Source organism: Trichosurus vulpecula, chromosome 7 (assembly GCF_011100635.1).
Source record: "Trichosurus vulpecula isolate mTriVul1 chromosome 7, mTriVul1.pri, whole genome shotgun sequence".
NCBI lineage: Eukaryota > Metazoa > Chordata > Mammalia > Diprotodontia > Phalangeridae > Trichosurus > Trichosurus vulpecula.
In genome coordinates this window covers 228,383,832-228,409,442 of record NC_050579.1, presented here as the reverse complement: position 1 = coordinate 228,409,442, position 25,611 = coordinate 228,383,832, and the positions used below count along the sequence as shown (strand labels likewise).

The 25,611-nt window shown below is 38.6% G+C and overlaps 1 protein-coding gene across 1 annotated transcript; it reads right to left on the bottom strand.

The window, feature by feature from the left end:
* Positions 1-823: 823 nt before the first annotated feature.
* On the bottom strand, positions 824-25,313 carry LOC118856668 (glutathione S-transferase-like). Its single transcript, XM_036767083.1, has 6 exons — positions 25,115-25,313; positions 23,545-23,596; positions 12,844-12,976; positions 7,554-7,695; positions 2,503-2,634; positions 824-1,265 (listed from the first exon to the last, which is right to left on the bottom strand). The coding sequence occupies exons 1-6, from the start codon at positions 25,199-25,201 to the stop codon at positions 1,113-1,115; spliced, it is 699 nt and encodes a 232-aa protein (XP_036622978.1). The 5' UTR covers positions 25,202-25,313; the 3' UTR covers positions 824-1,112.
* Positions 25,314-25,611: the final 298 nt, after the last annotated feature.

The following is a 25,611-nucleotide window of genomic DNA, read 5'->3' as shown; positions in this document are numbered from 1 at the left end:
TGGTTCTCTCCTGACACAGTCACTTGAGTTTACTAGTCAATGGCTATTTCAAAAGGGGAAATTTTAAAGTTAATCTTCAGTTGTTTTTCTTGATGGTATTAAAAGTCATCTTTTTTTTACATGAGTAAAACCATGATAAAGCAATATGACACAGAGAGAATGGACATTTTCTTTAATTAAAATTTCTAGTTAATTGAAAGTTAAACAAACATTTTTTAAAATTGAAAATATCTTTAAGATATTATCACACTACTTTCCTGCCCAAATCCTGTGGAATGAATATAACTGAATATTTTTTCTTTTGTTGAGGATCCTTAAGAGCAAATGGATAGGCATAAAAGGTTCCAATCTATACTGAACCTAAAGTATCATCTAATAATTTCTTAAAATAAACTTCATTTTCATCTTATTTACTCATGATTTATAACTTTCTCTCCAAAGTAGGATGCAGAAAATTTTGGATTAATTGCAGGGGAGGAAGCATGACAGTAGAATTAGTGCTGAATTTGGAATGGGTGGTGTCAGAGAAGGGAACAGGCATTTCTTGAGCACCTACTATGTGCCAGTCACTATGCTGAGCACTTTACAAATGTTATCTCATTTGATCCCCACAACAACCTTGGGAGGTAAATGTTATTATTATCCACATTTTATAGTTAACCTCAGCTTCAATACATGTTCTGTCACTTACTATTTGTATGACCTTGGAACACGTCATATAACTACTCTGGGCTTCAATTACTATTCCAGTAAAAAGCATTAGAGAGAGGGTTGGGAGAAAAGGGGGGGGGGAGGACTTACATTAAACAACCTCTAAGGACTCTTCTGGCTCCAAATTTAGCTGTTTATTAAATTTGGAATAAAAATGAGAACATAATCTATGATTTGACAATGCAGAATAAGGTGATGTTCCCATTAAATGAAGTTTCATGCTAAGTAATGGAAAGATTAGGTTTTCTGATTTACAATAAGCTCTATAGGGAGGAATCATATTTGCTAGTTACTGAACCTAAGAATGTCACAGGAGCACATCCTAGTATTTCTGTGGGCATGACTAGAGATGGAAACTAAAATATTGATTGTGCTCTTCAGAACTCTTTATTTGTGAATATTCAGCTCATGTGTTTAAGAACCCAGTTTGTATCAATCTTGAATGTCTTCTTTGCAACTTCAAAACTTGCATCATCCATTGGTGGCTTTCTTGGACTACCAGGCTGAAGGAATTTCTGAATGTTGGGGAGCTTGCTGATTCTAGCTTTGAACTCCTAAAATGAAAAACAAAATGACATCACCTGTAAATGAAACAATTAGCCTTGCACGTTGGAGGAAGGCCCTAGGGTTGCTCTTGCCAAGGCCCTTTGGAAACTATTGCATCCTGGGAGAAAGCTGTGGAAAGCACTTGTACCCTATGGACGGTGACCTTTGAAAGTCCTCAGGAACTCACTGCTCTACAATTGTATAAGGCCCACTTTCCAATTATATAATACAATACATGAAGGAACAGCCTTCTCTTTTCAAAATGTATATCCCAAATAATTTTTTTCCTTAATTGTTTGTATAGACTTGTTAAAAGCCAAATTGGGAGTGGGAACTTAAAGTAGTGGATAGAGCACCAATTAGCCTCCATAATCGAACAAGACATGGGTTCATGTCTTGCCTGTAACACATACTAGCTGTGTGACTCAGAGCAAGTCACATGACCTCTTATTACTCCTAGACAGTCTTCTATGTCTATAAGCTACAGAATTAGTGTTAATTTTCATTGATGAGTTGAGTTTGCCCAACAGGATTTCCCTACATTGTGTCCTCAGATCACCCTTGCCCACAATAAAAACAGCTACGTAGGAAAGTAAAAAGCAAAGCTTTGGCAAAATTTGATAGATTGTAATCCCATGGAGGGCAAAGATCATGACATTCATTTTTATATTTCCCTACCTCTACTCCTGGAAACTAGCATAGTATTTTGTGCATAATAGGTGATAACGATTGATTTGTTATTGAATAAATTGAGGAATGTATCAAATTTAAGGCCTTATTCTAGCATGTCTTCCATTAAAATCTCAAAAACAATATTTGTAAAATGAAAGTTTTAAGCAGTCCCACCAAGCTGGAAAGACTTTGAGTTTGGGCCTGGCCCTGGGCTGTTTGCCCACCATTTGAATACACATTGAGCTAAATTCATTAAGAATCATCATCAGAAGGGTGAGCAACAGTTTATGACTGTTTTGGGCCACAGCATTTCATGGAGACCATCTATGAAGGAGACTATGGGAAATAAATAGAGTTAGGGTCAGTAGAATAAGGACTCACACAAGGAACCTTTTAAGATCTTTTAAGTCAAGTAATTAGCAAGCGTGTATTAATCATTCATTGTGTTCTAGGCACTACTAAACTCTGGGGATGAAAAGAAAAAAACAAGCACCATCCTTGCTCTCAAGGAGCATAGATGTAAAGGAGAAGACAACATGTAAAGCAATAGGTAACCACTTTTAATGGAGTTACCTGAAGCTTAGGGAATGCAGAGAGAATGCCAGACTTGAGTTCTTCAACCATTAGGATGACTTCAATCAGCTGTACATCTGCCCAGCTCAGCTGGTTGCCAACAAGATAATTTTTCCCATGGTCTTTTAATGCCTGTAGGACCAGTGACAAGGGAAGAAGGGAAAGAATGTATGAGAATATAGGCTACATTACTTGTATGATCATGGAAAGAGCCAAAATATCCAGAAGCAAACACAGAGTGGAAGGAGATAGAGAACAGTGTTATTTCTACCTTCTTATTTATATAGAAAATAAGCATTTATTAAATACCTTATATGTACTGGGGTCTGTGCTAAATGGTGAGCATATAATGAAAAGCCAAAAAAAAGGTCCTTCTCTCAAGGATGTTGGTTTAATGAAGGAGGCAACATATAAACAACTACACACAAATAAGGGATAGATAGGATAATTTCAGAGTTGTTGTAATGACAACTTAGATTTGAAGATCTTTCCCACCCGTGAATAGGCCATGTGACCGGCTTACTTCACAGGAAGCCTAAGAGTTTGCTGAAAGGAAGAGGAAAGTGTGTCACAGGAAATAGAGAGAGAGCAGTTAGAACTGAGGCAGAGGGCAGACATGCTGGCTGTGCTGTGAGCGTGTGTGTTGGTGGCAAGACCCCGGGGCGGGGGGGGGGGGGAGCAGGGTCTCTGCTGTGATGTTGTGTACTGAATTCTTCGCTACCGTGATGGATTGGGCTCACTGGTTTTGGGATCTGGTTCTCTGGTGTCTGAATAAATGGTTTACTTCTTCTACCTTCTATAGGGAGAGTCTCTTATACTTTGAGATACAGAACCATGTAGGCATGTTGACAATTATCGTCTATATCGTGATTATTGCCTTGCTGCTATAGTTGTCTCAGAAGGAAGACACTAAAATTAAGGAGAACAGGAAAAAGCTGTTTGCAAAAGGGACTTTAGCTGACACTTGGAGGAAGCGAGGAGGTAGAGATGAGGGTGGAGACAGTGTCAGAATGGGAGGCAGCCCCTGAAAATTCCCGAGAGTCAGGAGATGGTGAGTCTCCTGTTCTGAACAGCAAGGAGGCCAGTGTTGTTGGGTAATTGGGGTGGAAATGGGGGAGAAGCAAAGTGTAAGAAGACAGGAAGGGGTAAGATTATGAAGGGAATTAAAAACCAAATAGAGAATTTTATATTTGATCCTGGAAACAATGAGGAGCTACTGGAGTTTTTTGAATAGGTGAGGGACATGGTTAGTCTAATACTTAAGAAAGTTTACGTTTACAAGTAAGTGTGAAATGAATTGGAATGGAGTCAGGTAGACGAACCAAGTGGCTATTGCAGTCCAGGTATGAGGTACCTTATAAAAGCTTACAGCTTCTTGTATAATCTTTCTTTGGATATCCAAATTTTTATGTTTGTTGAAGGTTGAGTTTAAAATTTTAAAAGTATAGCCTGGTACACTCTCTTGTAAGCAAGATAATTCCTTTCCAACCACCAGTAGAACCTTATCTCACTATGGATTACTCCAAGTGAGAGTGGGAGACAGACACCGTATTATAAAAGAAAATTACAAAAAAGATTCAGGCAAAGAGTTAGGAAACCTGGATTCCTTTCTTGATTGTGGTATTTACTAGCTTTCCTGAGAAGACTCTTAGACCTGGGGCACCCCTACTGTAGGGGAAGGTCTAAACCTTTTGACTGTCATATCTTTTAAAAGCTTCATCAGACATTTTAGTTTGTCCACTCAAGAAACATCTGCCTACTATATTTTCAGAGTATCTAAGCAGGGTTGTTAGGAGCATCAAATGAGAGAATATTTGTAAAGTCCTTAGCACAGCGCCTGGCACGTAGCAAGTGTCATATAAACGTTAGCTCTTATTATTGGTAGAATTAAAAATCCTCAGTGAGTTTCTGGTGGCATCACTGCACACCAAATGCCTAAAGTCTTGACTTCCATTTGGCTCGAATTCTATTTTAAAATGTGTTCCACAAAGCAATAGTGCAAATGCAAACAAAAAACATTTGTAGTCTTGTCTGGTAATGATAACCAAGAAGCACAGATAGACACACACAAGCAATAAAATACAATAAGGCAGGCAATAGCAATGAATTAAATATTTACTTCAACGACCGTATAATCAATAACACAGAACTCTAGGCAGTTTTATTTAACAGTAGTTAATACCTTTGTAGGCAATACCCACAGGCAGTCAGGTTGCACAATATATTTGGAATCCTACAGGAGACACCAAGTTAGCCATAAAAGGGATTCTCGGTGGAGGGAAAAAAAGGCAACAAACCTAGAATTGGCAGGGTGGGGTATGGGTGAGGGACAGGAAGGAGGGGGAAGGGATATATTTCAACCAAAAAGGAAATATCCTTAAGCTTAAGGAAAGTCACGAAACTTGGAAAATAAAATGTACAAATCCCAAGAACAAGCTAAGGTCTCTTCCAGCGATGGCAATCAATGAAACACCCAAGGTGCAGCAGAACCTGATTCCTTTTTTTGTCGTTGTCCTTTGCCCATATTAAGGGCCCAATGGGATAATCTGTTGACCACATTCTCAGGTTGTTCTGACAATCTGCCTTCAAGAGTTGTAGATTAAAAAGTGCTGTTTCTAAAATTTTCTTAACACAACACCTTTTTTTTTCCACCAAGGACTAAAACCCCAAGTATTTTTAAATAGATTTTCTCCTGTGATGGAGTCTGTGAGTTATCTGTCACTACACACTGAAACCGACCGACTCAAGGATAAATTTCTTCTCCACTGTGACAGAGATTCAGGCAATTTGCATAAAAACACAACAATTTATGTAGCAAGTCTGGTACAACAGATTTTTTTCTGTTTCAGACATTATTCAACAAATCAACACACACTCATTAAATACTTCTTACATATATGGCACCCATGTGGCGCAGTGAATAGACTGCCAGGCCTGGAGTGAGGAAGACTCATCTTCCCTAGTTCAAATCCGACCTCAGACCTCTACTAGCTGTGTGACCCTGCGGAAGTCACTTAAGCCTGTCAGACTCAGTTTCCTCATCTGTAAAACGGGTGAAGAAGGAAATGAGAAAACCACTCTAGTATCTCTGCCAAGAAAATCCCAAATGGGGTTACAAAGAGTCAGACACAACTGAAAACTACAGAACAACAGCAGCAATGCACAGCATTGGGTAAGGCGATAGGGACAAAATAGCAAAAAATAATCTAATCTCTGTCATCAAGGAGCTTGTACCGTACCAGGAGGAAGATAGTACAACATACATAGACTAACGTAATGCACAGTATACATGCTTAAAGTACAATGAACAGTTGTGCGAAACATTCACTTCATTGCCATTCAGAATTACATATAGGATTTATTTGTGCAAGGAACCTGGAGCTCACCTAGTCCAACCCCCTTATTTTCCAGGTGAAGAAAAGGAGCCCACTGAGGTTAAAGTGATTTGCCCAAAGCACACAAGTAGAAAATGGCAGAGCCCGAATTGGAACCTAGATTTCAGATCTCAAACCTAGTGTTATATTTTGTTGCCTCCCACGTTCCAGTAAAACCATGATCTGTAAACTCACAGTCTAATAACTTACTACAGATATCTTATGGATGAAATCCTCAACTAGGATTCAGAAGGACCTTGATTCTCCTTCTAGCTTTGCACCTGACCGTGTGACCTTGGGTAAGTCACTGCACTTCTCCGAGACTCCATTTCACCACCCATAAAATGGGCATGATACTCACATTGCTCCCCTAACAGGGCTGTTTTGAGGATTGAGTAAAATAACGCTTGTAAACTACTTGATAAGCATAAAGCACTCGATAAATGTAAGATTCTGTTATTATAGCATTTAAAGCTTTTCCCAACCTACCTTTGCAGCCTTTATTTTATATTACTCGCATTTACACAGTCTAAAGTCCAGACAAACTGGCCTTCTTCCCATTCCTCACACAAGGCATCTCAAGCCCTGACCGCATATGTTTGCACAATTTGGCCCCCGTGCCTAGAATGCACTCACTCTTTACCTCGACCTTCACAGAGTGCCGAATTACTTGAAAGCTTGTCTCAAAAATCACCTCCTAGCTGAAGACCTTCCTGACCACCCACCTCCCACTGAGTAATATCTCCAGCCCAAATTACAATATTCTTGTTTGTGTGTATGCATATACCCACGCGTGCACACACACACACACACACACACACACACACACACACACACACACACATACTTACTAACTTTGAGGTACAAGAATATAAGCTTCTTGAGGGGATGGTTTATTTCATTTTCCTTTTATATCCTCAGGGCTGAACATAGTCCCTGGTATGTAGTTGGCCCTTTAATAAATGCTTGTGGATAGGTTGATGCCACTGGGGCTTCTGATGTAATTAATGTGTGTGTATTAAATGATTTAGTAAGTCTTCCTCCCAAAAGGATTAAATTGTACGAACTCTTTATAGAGAGGTTCAGAAAATTCCATTTTTATGGAAAGACCTCATAGAGCTTTGCCATCAGCCCTCCCCTCATTTACAAATGTAAAAAAGTGCATAAGAACTCAAGGAGATCACTGCCAGGACTGGTCATATAATTTTTTCATTGTGAAAAATTGATATTAAGTGCCCTTTGTTGAAGCCACTGATGTTCTGAGTTCTGGGTGGCTGCATATCTTACCTTTCCCCAGTTCCAGCTCTTTATGAATTTATAGGATCATAGATTATGAGCTAGAGGTGACCTTAGGGGTCATTAAGTCCAACTTCCTTATTTTACAGGTGAAGAAACTGAGGCCCAGATAGGACCAGTGACTCACTGTGGGTCATGGAGCTGGTAAGGAAACGGAGGTCCATGGTTAGTAAGTGATGTGCCCACATTTCCACAAGTAATAAGTATCAGAGGCAGGATCTAAACTCAGATCCTCTGTCCACAGAGCCAGTGGTCTTCCTTCTGTACCACAGGGCCTCCAATGCTTCTGCATTGTTCCGTATTTGCTCAGAATGAAGTAGGGAAGGTGCCTGTATTACGGTGACTACACAGGCAGATCACACTCTGCCTCATTGTTCATACCTTCTCATACACTGGGAAGAATCTTTCAGTGGCTCTCTCCAGGATATAGTTGAGATTCTTTTGTTTTTCTTCACGCAAAGAAAACATGAAGAACATAATCATGTCATTCAGATCCCTCATCCCTTCCACATACATGTCAATACTGGAAAAGAAAAATGGCATAAATAAAAATATGATTACTAGGGGAAATGACTGAAGAAGCATTGAAGAATAACTGACACAGAGAGAAAAGGCTTTAAAATTTGTGAAGCGTTTTACCCACATTATTTCATTTGAGCCTCTCAACACGTGCTACAGGCATTATTATCACCACTTTAGAGCTGAGGAAACTGAGGTTCAGAGAATGACTTGCCCAGGGTCACACAGTTAGTATTTGTGTCAGGGACAAGGTTTGAACCTGGTCTTCCTGTTATTGTTGTTCAGTCACTTCAGTTATGTCCTACTCTTTGTGACTGCATTTAGGGTTTTCTTGGCAGAGACACTGGAGTGGGTTTGCCTTTTACTTCTCCAGCTTACTTTACATATGAAGAAATTGAGGCAAACAGGGTTAAGTGACTTGTCCAGGATTCTAGCTAGTTAAGTGTCTGAGATCAGATTTGAACTCAGGAAGATGAGTCTTCCTTCCTCCAGGGCCAGCAATCTATCCACTACACCACCTAGCCACCCTGACTCCTGGTCTATCATACATCCTAGATATGTCACTTGCCATTTGTGTGACCTTGAGCGAGTCACTTAAACTTTCTGTGCCTCAGTTTCCTCCTCTGGAAGTATTTGGACCAGAAGACTCCTAAGGTCTCTTTCTGTTCTAAATCTCTGATCCTGTCATCTGTTATTTCGCACTTCACTTTATTCCTCCCTAAAAGGCATATTCAGTGTCTCACCACCTAAAATCAAAGTTGTTGAAGCTTTTTCCTGAAAAGAGTGCTTATTCCCCAGGAATGGTCAGAAATATAGACTTCAAAAGATGTCAATTACAGCACTTAATAAATGTAAAGAACAGAATTAATGCCCAAGAAATATACAGTATTGGAATGAGTCAGGAAATAGTCAACTGGGCAAAGAAAGGTTAAAATTGACTCTTAATTTAGTGGCAATAATGAAGTGGCCTCAAAAGTAGGGACAGTTCCTATGGCCCTTGGCGCACTACCAACTTTGTCACTTAGAACAATGGTTCTAATTCACTATAGTCAACAAACACTTATTAAGTCTCTTTAATGTATATATAATAGGCATTTACTAATCAGCTACTAAGATCCAGGTTCTATGCTAGGGAAATACAGATAAAAAGAAATAGTCCTTTGGTTTAAAGAATTTATATCCTATCGTGGGAAATAAGATGTGAACATATAGCTAAATGCAAAATTTATATACAATAAACAGAAGATAATTGGGGTGGTGATGGAAAGTGAGGGAAGTCAAAAAAGGTCACTTTCAGGAAGCGGCCTTTGAGCTGAGCTTTGAAGGGATTTAGGAATTCTAAGAGGCAGAGTAAAGAGGGAGTGCTTTCCAGACATGGGGACCACAGTGCTTTTGCAAAGGCAGAGAGACTGGAGCCTTAATACTGAGTTGGAAGCAGCAAGAAGGCAAATTAGGCTGGAAGGTAGAGTGTGTCAAGGTGAATAATATGTGAGAAACCTAGAAAGATGTAGCCTGGAGCTTAACTTTGAATGGCTATGAATGTAAAACAGAAAAATTTGTAATTTATCTAGAGTTAGGGAACCCCTGGAGACTTTGGAGCAAGGTCCAATTTCCTTTGTCTTGTAATATTTGTAGAACTTGGTCATCTTTTGGAGACTTTAGTACTCATCTTTCCTTCTAATTTATCTTCTCTGTTGATTTATCTGCTTATGCTTTAGGGTTACCATTTTCATCTCCTCGAAATTATCAGCAGTTTTAGCCTTTTTTCCCTTTAAAGCCCATTACTCACTTCTTGAAACTCTCCCTTCGTTACTGGGTATATTCCCAGGGCCGTACTGCAAATCTGCCTCAGTCTCTTGAAGGATATACTTTTTCCAGGCTAGAGCCTGGTCCCAAGCCTAAGTAACTTCTAGGTTGGACATAGCTCTTTCAGGTGTATTTCAATCCCCTTTCCTTTAGACCTGCTGCAAACACCTTGACCCCTTGACCAAGTTCCTTCCATGGTTCTTTCTTCCTCTAACTGGACTGCATCAGCTTCTACCACATTTGAGGGGTTGGGGTAGGGTGGAGTGGGTATTCTACACAGTCTCTGTATTCTTGAGGTTCCTTAGGGACTGCCCCAGGCACAAGGAAGCCTGATTCCCTTCCCCAACCCACTTTCTCCTCACATAGCTAGGCAGAATCAACACCTTCTGCCTGCTGCAGTGGCAGTGGAGGTGGGATGTGTGCTCAGCATCTGCAGCAGGAGAAGAGTCCTTATGCAGGTCCAAGGCACAAGCCCATGGATTGCTTTGTATGCCCTATGAGCATGGTGGCTTATTGCTCACAGAGGATGATTAGCGAATGTCTTAAGGGTTAGAGTTGCCCAGTGTTCATTCATAAGGCTGTCACCTTGTTGGGCATCTCCCTTTCTTTTCCTGTACATTCAATTGTATTACTCTGCCTCTGGCACATAGTTACTCTTTTGAGTCGGGGTTTGAGAGTTAGTGGAGACCAGAGAAAATGTCTGATCAGGCATCTTGTTGGTCACCATACAGAAGTTTTTTATTCTTTTAAACATATAGTCAAACCTGTGCTCTAAAAATATAGAACTATAGATTTAGAACTAAAAGGACCTCAAAAACCACTTGGTGTACTCCTTACTTAACCTTGTCGATAAACGTACTTTTAAAAATATAGAGTGTTGTTATGACATACCAATGGAAATGTCATCTGTGAGCAATTAATTCATCATTATGGTGTAGACTTTAAAATTCATCAAGAAGTAAAGAGTAAGCCCTTTTGTGTCATAAACCACTTTAGGACTCTGGTTAAGCCTTATAGACCCTTTCTCAGAATAATGTTGTGACTGCGTAAAATAAAACACATGGAATTACAAAGGAAACCAATTATGTTGAAATACTGTTATCAAATTAAAAAAAAACAAGTTCATGCACTCCAGGTTAAGAGCCCCTCATTATGGAGCCAGCCTTGGAATTAGGTGACTCCTGTTCAGGTCCTTGTATTCAGGTCCCACGTAAGACACCTACTGGCTGTATGACTCCAGACAAGTGACAGAAAGCAACTCTCTAAGACTCTAACTCATAGTTGCTGCTGACTTGTATTGTCAGAAAGGGTTTCCTTACAGGAATTCCCTCCGCCAATGAACTCCTAGGACAGGCCAAAATTATAACATTCTTCCTACCAGGGACTTGCCCAAAGACCTGTTGGAGAAGCTCTGAATACGTGCCCTAACTTGAAGAAGAGACCTACCCAAAGAAAAGGAATTAGTTTAAACTTATTTCCTCTCTCTTGAAACAGATCTATTCATTTGAAAAGCAGTCAACACTAGCAATTTAAATGGAATAGGATAATTGACTCCTTTGAACCTCAGTTCCTCACCTATGAAATAACCGGTTTGGAGTAGATGATTTCTGAGATGGCTTTCAGCCACTTTCTGCTTTTGCTCTATTCCAGAGATTTTTAACCTTTTTTTTTACTGTGTCATGAATCTCATTAGCAATCAAATTAAGCCTATGTATCCTTTCTCAGAATAATGTTTTTAAATGCATAAAATAAAATACATAAGATTTCAAAGGAAAGCAATCAAATTGAAATATCAAAATATTTAAATAAACCAGGTCACAAAACGCAGGATAAGAACACTGCCTAATCAACCACATATATGTTAAGGCTCAGATACGGAAAAATAGTCCATCTACAGATTGGCAACTAGGACCTTCTTTAGAATGGAAAAAAGCTTGATTCAGGGCTTTAAAAACATCAACCTCTCTTTTAAAGGGCATTTTCACTTGGTTTAGACAAGCATAAACAACTAATCAATCAACATTTATTAAGCACCTACTATGTGCCAGGGCCTATGGTAAATGATGGGGATACAAAAATATACAAAAGACAGCCCCAGCCTTCACAGAGCTCATGATCTCATGATCACCACTGTAAAGCAGAATCCATCATGAGTTGTTTTGGTTTTTTGTTTTTGTCTGCAACTATGATTTCATCAGCATGGACTGCTCCTTCAACCATGCAAATTTGGCAAGTCGCCTATCAGTTATCATTTTGGGGGGAGGCACTGAGAGGTTAAATAACTTTGTCAGGGTCAAACGGGTATAGCCCAAGCCTAGACTTGAACCCAGTTCTTTCTGACTCCAGAATATAAAAGACTCCTTCAGAGTAAAAATTGTTTCAAAATATTTTCATTCTTTGTGTATCCCCATAGCCTAGAGCAGCACCTAACATACAGTAGGTGCTTAATAAATGCTTGTGGATGATTCATCCAATGTGGGTGGCTTTCAATTATACAGCATGGCCTCTCTATGATGAGTTAATAAGCATAGACACTAATTTTTAAAACACCTTCATTTTCACTGAGTTAATAAATAGTGAACATATTTATTGTTTTTGAACTCATACTTTTTCAAATCAGTAAAAACTATTTTTAAATTGTTACTATTGGGGTTTTCAAAGAGATCTATAAAGCCATTGTTTCTTCTCTCCTGAGCAAGTCATCTAGGTGTCTATGGGTGAGCCAGCCTATTGCATATGGGCCTTAAAATTGTATTCCATAAGCAATCCATTAGAATATAAGCTCTTTGAGGGCAGAGACTGTGTTTTTGTCTTTTTGTATCCTTGAGCATAGCACATGCCTGGCACTTAGGAGATGCTTCATAAATGTTTATTGATTAACTAACTGAGAAGTAGTCTACAAAAACCAATATCATTACTTTATACTCAGCTGTCTACTACGAAGTTAGAGATTTTTTGTTTTCTCCTTTGACCTCCCACTACTTGCTACTCCCACCTGGCAGCGATACCCACTACAAGGCCAAGAATCTTAGGCCAAGAGCATCTCAGACAGGGAAAGGAAGTTAGAAAGTTTTACGTATTCATAACATGCTCATAAGAGCATTACTGCTTCTATACAGTAAAGAAGATAACTGTTCAATACAATTTCATTCTGAGACAGAGGTTGTAATGAATAAACAGCAAGCCTTGGAGTCAGGATTTCCTGGCTTCAAGTCTTGCCTTTGAACTCTATTGGCTATGTGACTCAGGACAAACCAATGACCAATCTCAATTATTAAGGAGAAATTTCCTAAAATTAAAAAGATGGTTTCTATGTTCTATTATAAGCATGCAGGGATTACTGTACAATGCTCTCTCCTTCGGATCCTTCCCATACAGGTTGTATTTTGCAGCTATATATTTCAGGATGGCTCTGGTTTCGACTATGTACATTCCATCCATTTCAACCATTGGCACTTGTTGATACATTAATTTTCCACCTAAAAACATAAAGAAAAGTCAAGTCAGTAGCTTACACCCTTTCATTGGAGTATGGTCATAGAATCATAGTGCTTGAACCAGAAGGGACCCTAGAGGTCATCTAGTTCAACTCTCTCATTTTACAGTGGAGGAAACTGAGGCCCCAGAAGGGTACAAGACCTGTTTGATACATATTTATTCCCTTCCCCTGTGTTTACTTACATAGCTGGTACAGTGGACTGTGTTCTGGACTTGAAGTTAGGAACACCAGATTTCAATTACTATCTCAGACTCTTGCAAGTTATGTCGCCTTGGGCAAATCGCTTTACCTATTAATAGGTTTTGTGTGTGTGTGTGTGTGTGTGTGTACGTGTGTGTGTGTGTATACACATAAATATGCATATATATATTATATATATATATAGTATACATATATATTTAATAGCACTGAGTTTTCAGGGTTATTGTAAGGATTAAATTTATAAAGAGTTTTGCTGGCCTTAAAGTGCTATATAAATCAGGGCTGTCCAATCTTAGGTTTTTATTGAAACAATAGACAATATATTTTGATTTGCCATTTTAGTGAGAGCTCTGTGGTAGCTCAGCTTCATTTACTAAAGCATTTATGTAAATTTCTATGCTTGTAAGCAGGCTCCATAAATCACACTACAGGCCGCATGCAGCCGCGGGCTGCATTATGGACAGCCCTGAATAAATTATTATATTTGTATATATTGCTTCCTTTTAAAGAATATAAGCTCACTGAGAGAAAAGACTTTCATTTTTTTCATCTTTGACATGCCTCAGACAATAGCTGCTACCAGTGGTGGGATTCCAATGAATTAACAACTGGTTCTGAGCCGAGGTGCCGCTCCCACCACCCAACCCTGCTAACAACCTGTTTGGCGAACCCAACCTAAAATTAGGTACCTGTTTTAGTGAACCGGTGCAAACCAGCTGAATCCCACCATTGGCTGGTACACAGCAGCTGTTCAATAAATGCTTGTTGATAGACTGATCCATCCTCTCTCCAGCTCCCACTGATATACCCTAGTTCTCATCCGTTCCCATCTAGATTGTTTCAATATGTTTCCAACTGATCTCCATACCTCTAGTCTCTGTCTTTTACAGTCTGTCCTTCCTAACTAGTCTTTTAGAAAAATGACAATTAACAAGTCACTTCTTTCCACAAAACTCCCATAACCCCACTTTGTAATGTAGCTTTTGCATATAACACATTACGCTCTTTTGTTTAAATGTGATAAATGATAAGTAAACTACATTAGGAAATTCTTTGGGTTTTTTTTTTTAGCAGTTAGCAGACAAACTCAGGGTGTTTATTTAACAAGATGGCCAAAACTTTTCACTATAGACTTTATTTTGGTATAAGTACCTATCTTGAAGACAGGAGCTATATTTGTGATTTTACACAGATAAAGTAGTACCACAAAAGAGTATATATCTACTTTGGGTAGTGAGGATTAAATCTTTTATCAGTTTTAATAACATTTTCTCCCTTTTATGAAAAATTAAGTGGGCATTTATAGCTTTGCTGACACACATTATGTTTATTTTGTGTTTGTACTGACTTAATGTTTAAACCTGTGAACTTAATGACTGAAAAGTAGAAGGACATCTCTACTTGGAGGTAACACTAGTACCTCAAATTCCATGTATCTAAGATATAACTCATTATCTTCTACCTCCTCAACCTCCTCCACCCCCCCAAAAACCCCCAACACCCCTACCTGACCCTGTTCCTGACTTCTTTATTCTTTCCAATGACACTACCATTTTCAGGGACTCCCACTCACAACTCCAGGGCCATTGTTAACTTCTCCCTCACCCTATCTCACATGTCCAGCAAGTTTCCCTATTATCTTCTTCTATTGGCAGCCTACCCATCCTGGGGGATCCCACTCAAACACCATTTCCTCCATGCAATCTTCTCTGATTCTCTGATATCACAGTACTTTCTACTGCTCCTATGTACCAGTCACATTCTAATGTTTATGTATGTATAATTTGGGAGTAAAAATTAGGATTATAGAATCCTAGGTTGAGAGCTATAAAGGACCTTAGAGATCTTCAACTCAACTAGATTGTAAAATTCTTAAGGGAGGACCCTAGTTTTGTTTATTCTTGTATTTTCCCGAGCTACTTAGCTCAGAGGTCCTCCAATACTAGTCAATTAGTAAATGCTTAGTTAGTGAATGAAAGTGAATTCATATAATGGTGTTGGGAAATTAATACATATACTGCCATTTCAAAGGATGCTTATGTTTTACAAGAATATGCCTGAACAGATTAAAATTTACCCTCAAAGAATTTCAGGGACAAAAGCTCCTCTACAACAGAGACTAGAAGACACGAGAACTTCCTGATACTGTTCAGGTGACAGGAGTATAATATGGTATGGTGGGCATTGAAAATACATTTAAACTGGATTTCAAATCAGGTGACCTCGGTTTGGTTCCAATACTAGTTGTATTGCCCTTCATTTACCCTCTCTGAGCCTTAGTTTTCTCATCTATAAAATGGAAATAATACTACGGGCACTGCACATGTTATTATGAATAAAGAGCTTTGTACAAGCCTTAAATTTTTATTTGGTTCATTAGAAGGCCTAGGGCTGCCATGTTGCCCATTCACCTTCTTGAGCTAGGTCAAGTCTGCTCTCCCCTCTTTCTCCTTGCGCAATGTCACAATATTCCTATTTCCTGACTCCTGGGTTCCCACAGTTAATAATTATCAGCATTGTTATATTTTAAAGTTTGCAAAGAACTTTGCATTGCATGGATTTTCTCATTTGATCCTCATGACAACCCTGAACCATTTAGTGATGAGGAAACTGAGATTGAAAGTAAAGTGACTTGTTCAGGACTAAGGTTACACAGCAAAGGTTTGAGGCAAGATTTTTACTCTGGTCTTCCCCACTCCAGGTTCAGTAGGCAATTCGCTGCACCAAGTAGCTGACTTAAGTAGAGACAATTTATAGAGAGCTAGAACTCTGCCTCAGAGGAAAAAGATTTACTTTCTAAGTAGGTGGAGGCTTTGGGGAACCTACTTCTGGAAAAAAAAAGGAAATAAGCCTTTATTATGTGCCAGGTACTGTGCTAAGTGTTTTTTAAAATATCTCATTTGATCCTCACAACTCTAGGAGGCAGGTACTATATTATCAGCATCCCCATTTCACACTCAAGGAAACAAAGCAAGAATCAAGTTATTTCTACAAAAACCTTCCAATATCTTCCATTTGCCTATTTTTACCTCGAATTTATGGAATCACATGACCCAACTGCAACTTAACCTTTCCAGTCTTAAATCCCATCACTCTTTACTTCCCCTACATTCCTCTATGGAAGGCAAGGGTCCTTTGATTCAGGAGGTAAAAGGTTTTACTTTCTTCCCTGATGTGGTTGTTTTGAAATTCAAAACCAACCAGAAAACCAAATTACCAGTATCAAAAATGAAAGGGGTGAATTCACCTCCAATGAAGAGGAAATTAAAACAATAATTAGGAATTATTTTGCCCAGTTGTATGCTCATAAATTTGATAACCTCAGGGAAATGGATGAATATTTACAAAAATACAAATTGCCCAGGTTAACAGAAGAGGAAGTAAATTATATCCCATCTCAGAAAAAGAAATCGAGCAAGCCATCAACGAACTCCCTAGGGAAAAAATTCTCCAGGGCCAGATGGTTTTACATGTGAATTCTATCAAACATTTAAAGAAAAATTATTTCCCATACTAGACTATTTGGGAAAATAGGAGAAGAAGGAGTCTTACGAAATTCTTTTTATGACACAAATGTGGTACCAATACCTAAACCAGGAAGAGTCAAAACAGAGAAAGAAAATTATAGACAAATTTCCATAATGAATATTGATGCAAAAAAATTTTTTTTTAAATGAGTTTTTTATTTCCTCTGTGATTACATTATATTTTTAACATTTAACTTTATTTATTTATGCCAAAATAAGCCCAGGAACTATATAAATAAAATTATAAAAAAAAACTTTTTATACAAATAAAATCAGATTTAAATAATTGGAGAAATATTAATTGTTCATGGATAGGCAGGGTCAATATAATAAAAGTGACAATTCTACCTAAACTAATTTATATATTTGATGCCATCCCAATTAAATAACCAAAAAGTTATTTTACTGAATTAGAAAAAGTAATAATTTGTTTGGAAGAACAAAAAGTCAAGAATATCAAAGGAACTAATTTTTAAAAAGTGTAAAGGAAAGAAGTTTAGCAGTACCAGATCTTAAACTATAATATAAGGCAGTAATTATCAAAACTATCTGGTATTGGCTAAGAAATAGAAAAGTAGACTAATAGAACAGAGTAAACATACAATTTGCCGCAGGAAATAAATATAATAACCTTGTATTTGACAAGTGTAAAGAGTAAGATCTGGGGATAAGAATTCATCATTTGGTAAAAATTGTTGGGAAAACTAGAAAGCAGTATGGCAGAAATTGAGCACAGACCAATAGCTTACACCATTTACCAAGATAAGGTCAAAATCAATACATGACTTAGGCATAAAGATATATTAGAAGAAAATTTGAAGAACATGGAAGAGATTCCATTTTTTTTAGAAGAACTAAATGCCTACAGCCTCTCTTGCTATCTGAGTTAGGAGAGTGGGTTAGGAGAGGGGAGAAAACCAATTCAATTACTTTGGAAAAAACCATTTACTAAGTGCCCACCCTGGGCACTGGGGAACACAAAAAAGCAACACTGTCTGTGCCCTCAAGTGTCTTATCTTTTTTTTTTTTTAAATGCAATTTATTTATTTAACATATTTGGTTTTCAGCATTGATTTTCACAACATTTTGAATTACAAATTTTCTCCCCATTTCTACCCTCCCCCCCACTCCAAGATGGCTTATATTCTGGTTGCCCTGTTCCCCAGTCAGCCCTCCCCTCTATCACCCCCCTCCCCTCTCATCCCCTTTTCCCTTCCTTTCTTGTAGGGCAAGATAAATTTCTACGCCCCATTGCCTGTGTATCTTATTTTTTAGTTGCATGCAAAAACTTTTTTTTTTTGTTTTTGAACATCTGATTTTAAAACTTTGAGTTCCAAATTCTCTTCCCTCTTCCCTTCCCACCCACCCTCTCTAAGAAGTTGAGCAATTCAACCTAGGCCACACATGTATTATTATGTATAACCCTTCCACAATACTCATGTTGTGAAAGGCTAACTACATTTTGCTCCTTCCCAACCCATCCCACTTTATTGAATTTTCTCCCTTGACCCTGTCCCCTTTCCAAAGTGTTTGTTTTGATTACCTCCACCCCCATCTGCCCTCCCCTCCATCATCCCCCCACCTTTTATTTTTTTTTGTCTTCCTCCCTCTTCTTTCCTGTGGGGTAAGATACCCAACTGAGTATGTATGGTATTCCCCCTCAGGCCAAATCTGATGAGAGCAAGGTTCACTCATTCCCCCCTCACCTGCCCTCTCCCCTCCTCCCACAGAACTGCTTCCTCTTGCCACCTTTATGCGAGATAATCCACCCCATTCTATCTCTCCCTATCTCCCTCTCTCAGTATGTTACTCTCTCATCCCTTAATTTCATTTTGTTTCTTTTAGATATCTTCCCTTCATCTTCAACTCACCCTGTGTCTGCTCTCTCTCTTTTACATATATATATACACATGTATACATATATAAACACATATATATATATATACACATACATACATATACACATAGATATATACATACATACACATTCACTTATATATATACATTAACATATATATACATATATATATATACATATATATGGATATTCCCTTCAACTACCCTAATACTGAGGTCTCATGAATCATACTCATCATCTTTCCATGGAGGAATGTAAACAAAACAGTTTAACTTTAGTAAGTCCCTTGCAATTTCCGTTTCTTGATTACCTTTTCATGCTTCTCTTGATTCTTGTGTTTGAAAGTCAAATTTTCTATTCAGTTCTGGTCTTTTCACTGAGAAAGCTTTAAAGTCCTCTATTTTATTGAAACTCCATATTTTGCCTTGGAACATGATACTCAGTTTTGCTGGGTAGGTGATTCTAGGTTTTAATCCTAGCTCCATTGACCTCCGGAATATCGCATTCCAAGCCCTTCGATCTCTTAATGTAGAAGCTGCCAGATCTTGGGTTATTCTGATTGGGTTTCCACAATACTCAAATTGTTTCTTTCTGGCTGCTTGCAGTATTTTCTCCTTGATCTGGGAGCTCTGGAATTTGGCAACAATATTCCTAGGAGATTTCTTTTTGGGATCTATTTGAGGAGGCGATCGATGGATTCTTTCAATTTCTATTTTGCCCTGTGGCTCTAGAATATCAGGGCAGTTCTCCTTGATAATTTCCTGAAAGATGGTATCTAGGCTCTTTTTTTGATCATGGCTTTCAGGTAGTCCAATATTTTTTAAATTATCTCTCCTGGATCTATTTTCCAGGTCAGTGGTTTTTCCAAGGAGATATTTCACATTGTCTTCCATTTTTTCATTCCTCTGGTTCTGTTTTATAATATCCTGATTTCTCATAAAGTCACTAGCTTCCACTTGCTCCAATCTAATTTTTAAAGTAGTATTTTCTTCAGTGGTCTTTTGGACCTCCTTTTCCATTTGGCTAATTCTGCCTTTCAAGGCATTCTTCTCCTCATTGGCTTTTTGGAGCTCTTTTGCCATTTGAGTTAGTCTGTTTTTTAAGGTGTTGTTTTCTTCAGTGTATTTTTCAGTATTTTTTTGGGTCTCCTTTAGCAAGTCATTGACTTGTTTTTCATGGTTCTCTCGCATCCTTCTCATTTCTCTTCCCAATTTTTCCTCTACTTCTCTCACTTGCTTTTCCAAATCCTTTTTGAGTTCTTCTATGGCCTGGGGCCAGTTCATGTTTTTCTTGGAGGCTTTGGTTGTAGGCTCTATGACTTTGTTGTCTTCTTTAGGCTGTATGTTTTGGTCTTCTTTGTCACCAAAGAAAGAATTCAAAGTCTGAGACTGAGTCTGGGCGCGTTTTCGCTGCCTGGCCATATTCCCAACCCACTAACTTGACCCTTGAGTTTTTCAGTGGGGTATGACTGCTTGTAGACTTACGAGTTCTATGTTCTACGTTTGGGGGGGAGGTGCCAGCTCTGTCAGAGCCTCACTCCTCCTTCCCCAAGGACCCCCAGTCCAGACTGGGCTTAGATCTTCAGCAGGCTGTTGCACTCCTGCTCTGATCCACCACTTAATTCCTCCCACCAGGTGGGCCTGGAGCCGGAAGTAACAGGAGCTGTAGCTGCCCCACCTCCACTGCCCCCGGGGCTGGAAGCCGAACCGCGAACTCCTTCCACTCCCGCAGCTTTTCCCACTAACCTTCTCCACAGTCTTTGGTGTTTGTGGGTCGAGGGGGGACTGGTAACTGCCGCAGCTCACATATTCAGGGCGCTAGGGCCCCCTCCGCCCGGCTTCTGGTCTGGATCGTCCACGCCGCTCAGGCTGGGCTCTGCTCCACTCCGTTCCCAGCTCCCAGCTCCCAGCTCCGTGTGGAATAGACCTCACCCAGAGACCATCCAGTCTGTCCTGGGCTGGAGCCCTGCTTCCCTCTGCTGTTCTGTGGGTTCTGCCGTTCTAGAATTGGTTCAGAGCCATTTTTTATAGGTTTTTGGAGGGACTGGGGTACGGAGCTCACTCTAGTCCGTGCTTACCAGCCGCCATCTTGGCTCCGCCCCCTGATGCAAAAATTTTAATAAAATATTAGCAAAGAGACTGCAGCAACTTATTAGTAGAATAATACACTATGACCAGGTAGGATTTATTCCAGGAATGCAATGCTGGTTCAATATTAGGAAAACTATCAGCATAACTGATTATATCAATAACAAAACCAGCAGAAACCATATGATTATCTCAATAGATGTAGAAAAAGCTTTTGACAAAATACAACACCCATTCCTATTAAAAACACTAGAAAGCACAGGAACAAACGGAGTCTTCCTTAAAATTGTAAATAGCATCTACCTAAAAGCATCAGCAAGCATTATATGTAATGGGGATAAGCTAGATGCATTCCCAATAAGATCCGGGGTGAAACAAGGATGTCCATTATCACCTCTACTATTCAATTTGGTACGAGAAATGTTAGCTGTAGCATTAAGAGAAGAAAAAGAAATTGAAGAAATTAGAATAGGCAAAGAAGAAACTAAATTATCACTTTTTGCAGATGATATGATGATTTACTTAGAGAGTCCTAGAGAATCAAGTGAAAAACTACTTGAAATAATAAACAACTTTAGCAAAGTTGCAGGATCCCAAATAAATCCACATAAATCCTCAGCATTCCTATACATTACTGACAAAGCCCAACAGCAAGAGATAGAAAGAGAAATTCCATTTAAAGTTACTGTAGACACTGTAAAATGTTTGGGAATCTACCTGCCAAGACAAACCCAGGGCCTATATGAACATAATTATGAAACACTCACACAAATAAAGTCAGATCTAATTAAATGGAATAACATCAGTTGCTCGTGGTTAGGCAAAGCTAATGTAATAAAAATGACATTTTTACCTAAATTAATTTACTTATTCAGTGCCATATCCATCAAACTACCAAAAAATTATTTTGCAGAGCTGGATAAAATAATAGCAAAATTCATCTGGAAGAACAAAAAGTCCGGAATATCAAGGGAACTAATGAAAAGAAATGCTAGGGAAGGTGGCCTAGCCATACCAGATATTAAACTGTACTATAAAGTAGCAGTTCTCAAAACTACATGGTACTGGCTAAGAAACAGAGTGGTGGATCAGTGGAATAAGTTAGGAACACAGGAAGCAGTAGTCAACGACTATAGCAATCTACTCTTTTATAAACCCAAAGAATCCAGCTTCTGGGCTAAGAATTCACTATTTCACAAAAACTGCTGGGAAAAAATTGGAAATTAGTATGGCAGAAACTGGGCATAGACCCATATCTTACACCATCTACCAAAATAAAGTCAAAATGGTACATGATTTAGGAATAAAGGCTGATACTATAAACAATTTGGGAGAGCAAGGAACAGTTTACCTGTCAGATTTATGGGAAAAGGAAGAATTCATGACACAACAAGACATAGAGAGCATTACAAAATACAAAATGGATAATTTTGATTATGGTAAACTGAAAAGTTTTTGTATAAACAAAGCCAATGCAACAAAAATTAGGAGGGAAGCAGAAAATTGAGGGAAAATCTTTACAACCAATGTCTCTGATAAAGGCCTCATATCTAAAATTTATAGGGAACTGAGCCAAATTTATAGGAATAAAAGTCATTCCCCAATTGAGAAATGGTCAAAGGATATGAACAGACAGTTTTCAGAGGAAGAAATTAAAGATATCTATAGGCATATGAAAAAAATGTTCGAAATCACTACTGATTAGAGAAATGCAAATCAAAACAACTCTTAGATACCATCTCTCTCCTGTGAGATTGGCTAACATGACAAAACAGGAAAATCATAAGTGCTGGAGAGGATGTGGGAAAATTGAAACACTGTTACATTGCTGCTGGAGTTGTGAACTGATCCAGCCATTTTGGAGAGCAATTTGGAACTATGCCCAAAGGGCTAAAAAAATGTGCATACCCTTTGACCTAGCAATACCACTCCTAGGGCTATATCCAGAAGAGAGCACACAATTGGGAAAGGGACCTGTATGTACAAAAATATTTATAGCTGCTCTTTTTGCAGTGGCAAAGAACTGGAAATCAAGGGGGTGCCCATCAGTTGGGGAATGGCTGAACAAGTTGCGGTATATGAATGTAATGGAATGCTATTGTGCTATAAGAAATGGGGAAGATACTGACTTCATAATAACCTGGAAAGACCTACATGATCTGATGCTGAGTGAGAGGAGCAGGACCAAGAGAACATTATATACAACCACAGACATATTGATTCTGTGATGACTAACTTTGATAGACTTGGCTCTTCTCAACAATACAAGGTTGAAAGACAACTCCAAAGGATTCATGATGGAAAGAGCTATCTACATCCAGAGAAAGAACTGTGGAGTCTGAATGCAGACTGAGGCAAACTATTCGCTCTCTTTTTTCCTCTTTGTTTTGGTTTTATTTCTTCTCTCTCACGACTCATTCCATTGCTCATAATTCTTCTTTGCAACTTGAATTATGTGTAAATAAGTTTAATGCAAAGGTCTATGTAGAATCTATACTGGACTGCATGCTGTCTTGGGGGGCAGGAGGGGATGAAAGAGAAGGGAAGAAAATTTGAAAATCAAGAACATGTAAAACTAAGTATTGTAAACTAAAAATAAAAAAATCTGATAAAAAAATAAAAATAAAAATAAAAATATAAAAAAAGAAATTCAAACCCAACTTCTGAGGTACGGAGAAGTGCACTTGTATACTGTTTTATGTAACTCCCCATCTGTGCTATGATTATAACATACTTTTTCACATCTCTAGGATCAGAAGATTTTAGGGCTACGAGGGATCTTAGAGATTTTCTGTGTATCTTTTCAGGCAAGGCAATGGTAGCTAATCTGACCTTCATGGAGCAGTACAGCACAACAGAAAGGCTTTAGACTCACCCTTGACAAAATTCGCAAAATCTTCGGCTGTTTTGAAAAGCACTTCTTCATACTAGAAAGAAGAAAGACACACCAGGGTATCAGAAATGGAATCATGAAATGTTAGCACTGGGAGGGACCTTAGAGATCACCTAAGACAACCTGGTGGTATCTTGGGTAGAGCAGAAAAGCAGGAGTCACAAAGACCTGAGTTCAAATCCTGCCTTAGGTACATATTTACCAGCTGGCCAACCCTGAGCAAGCCATTTAACTTCTCTGGGCTTCAGTTTCCTCCTCTGCAAAAAATGAGGACCTTGGGCTAAATAACTTCAAACGTTCCTTCCAGCTCCGTATCTAGGATTCTATGATGCTCTCATCCAACCGTCTCTAACTTTTTATTCCCAGAATCCCCCTTTACATTCTTAATGCAATATTTTTGAGGACTCACCCAAAGAGCTTCTGTTAATGTGGGTTCTATCTATTGATATTTCCAACATTGACATTAAAACAGCTAAATTGTAATATATTTTAAAATTTTAATTCATTTAAAATAACAACAATACACTCATTACATACTAACCTAATATGTGTGTCTACCCAGGGTCCTCTTAAAACCTCTGCAGAGGTTTTAGGTTGTAGGTTGTAGGTACAAAAGAAGGAACTTTTCAATATTTAAAAAGAAGTTTGTTCAAGTTTACAGTAACCACGTTATACATCTGTCCACAAATTAGTGTATTTTCAATCCTGTGACAGAGCAGGGTCCCATGATTAGCAGAACTGAAGGCCCTCAGATCCTAGGAGGCAGGGCAGAGCTGAAAGAGACATTGGAAATTATCTCCTCTAATTTCATTTGGCAGCTGAGGAAACTGACCCCAGAAAGGGGAAGTGATTTACCAGTATAAGAGAGGAGGCAAAAAAATCATTCCTACCTGAAAGATCACTACACATGTTTTCTAGAAAATCAATCTAAATTACTAATGTTTAAAGGTTTAGAAACTTTGCAAAGACTTTAGGAAGACCTTGTATATAATGAATCTAAACCTTCCCCAATCTTGACTGAATTTTTTTAAATAACTACACAAAACTGAAGATTGTTTAAATCTCTTTAGAAATAAATTATCTGTTCCTTGATAATTTTCAGTAACAGTATAAGCAAAGATCACAGAATCACAGAATGTTAAGACTAGATGGGATCTCAGAGATAATCTAATCCAACTCCTCTATTTTACAAATGGTGAAACTGAGTCTCAGAGATGCAAGGAGGCTTGACTAAAGGTGTATAGCTAGCTGGTGGTATCACCAGGAGTTGGACCCACATCTATTAGAAGACACAACTCTAATGGCCTTTCTGCTATGCTCTGTTTCTACTTTCAGAAGAACTCTATCAACACTCAATCGAGATAAATGAGACTTCCAACTTGCTCCTGAGACTCGGTTCACTGTTAAAGAAAAAAGGAAAGATATTAATCACAATGATTAGACCCCCTTTTTTTGGAGGGAGTCATTCAGTCAGCTCCATGTGACTTCTCCACGGGTCCACTATTCACTTAGTCTGAAGAAAAAGAATAAATCTAAGAAATGAAACGCCTACCTCCACTCCAGCAGCGGCCAAGAGCCAGCGCACAGATTCCATTCTGCCTCTTCCATCAAAGTAATAAAGTTTGGGCTTCCCAGACATGATTTTCAATTCCTGGTTCTCTGAAAAACAAGAGAGAACTAACAATCTAGGACCCAGATATACAAGCTGTCCTTTTTGTATTCTTAGCTCCGCTCACTGGTGATACATGAGCAAAGTCCAAACACAAATGGCCAATGATCCAGAGGACAAATTGGGGGAGAGAAGAAGAGGGAGGAGAATCATGTCAAGGGCACAATTCAGACCTCCCATTCCTCCAAACATGGGTTGAAGGCTGCTAGGCATGGATCTATTTAACTGATTGAAATGCATTTGGGACTTTGGTGAGTAAGAACCAATCGGTTTAACCTGGTCCACATAGGATATTTGAAATGTAACAATGGAGTTTCTTTCTTTGTGTAAGGAATGTCTACTAGGATAACTTGTATCATTATATCAAAGTTGGTCATCTA

Excerpts from the sequence above, each read along its gene's own strand:
- LOC118856668 (XM_036767083.1), bottom strand. The coding sequence starts at position 25,201 with ATGTCTGGGAAGCCCAAACTTTATTACTTTGATGGAAGAGGCAGAATG. Across the intron at positions 12,977-23,544 it reads TTTTGCGAATTTTGTCAAGG|GTGGAAAATTAATGTATCAA; the intron begins GTGAGTCTAAAG and ends TTATGTTTTTAG. Across the intron at positions 2,635-7,553 it reads TCTTCCCAGTGTATGAGAAG|GCATTAAAAGACCATGGGAA; the intron begins GTATGAACAATG and ends CTGGTCCTACAG.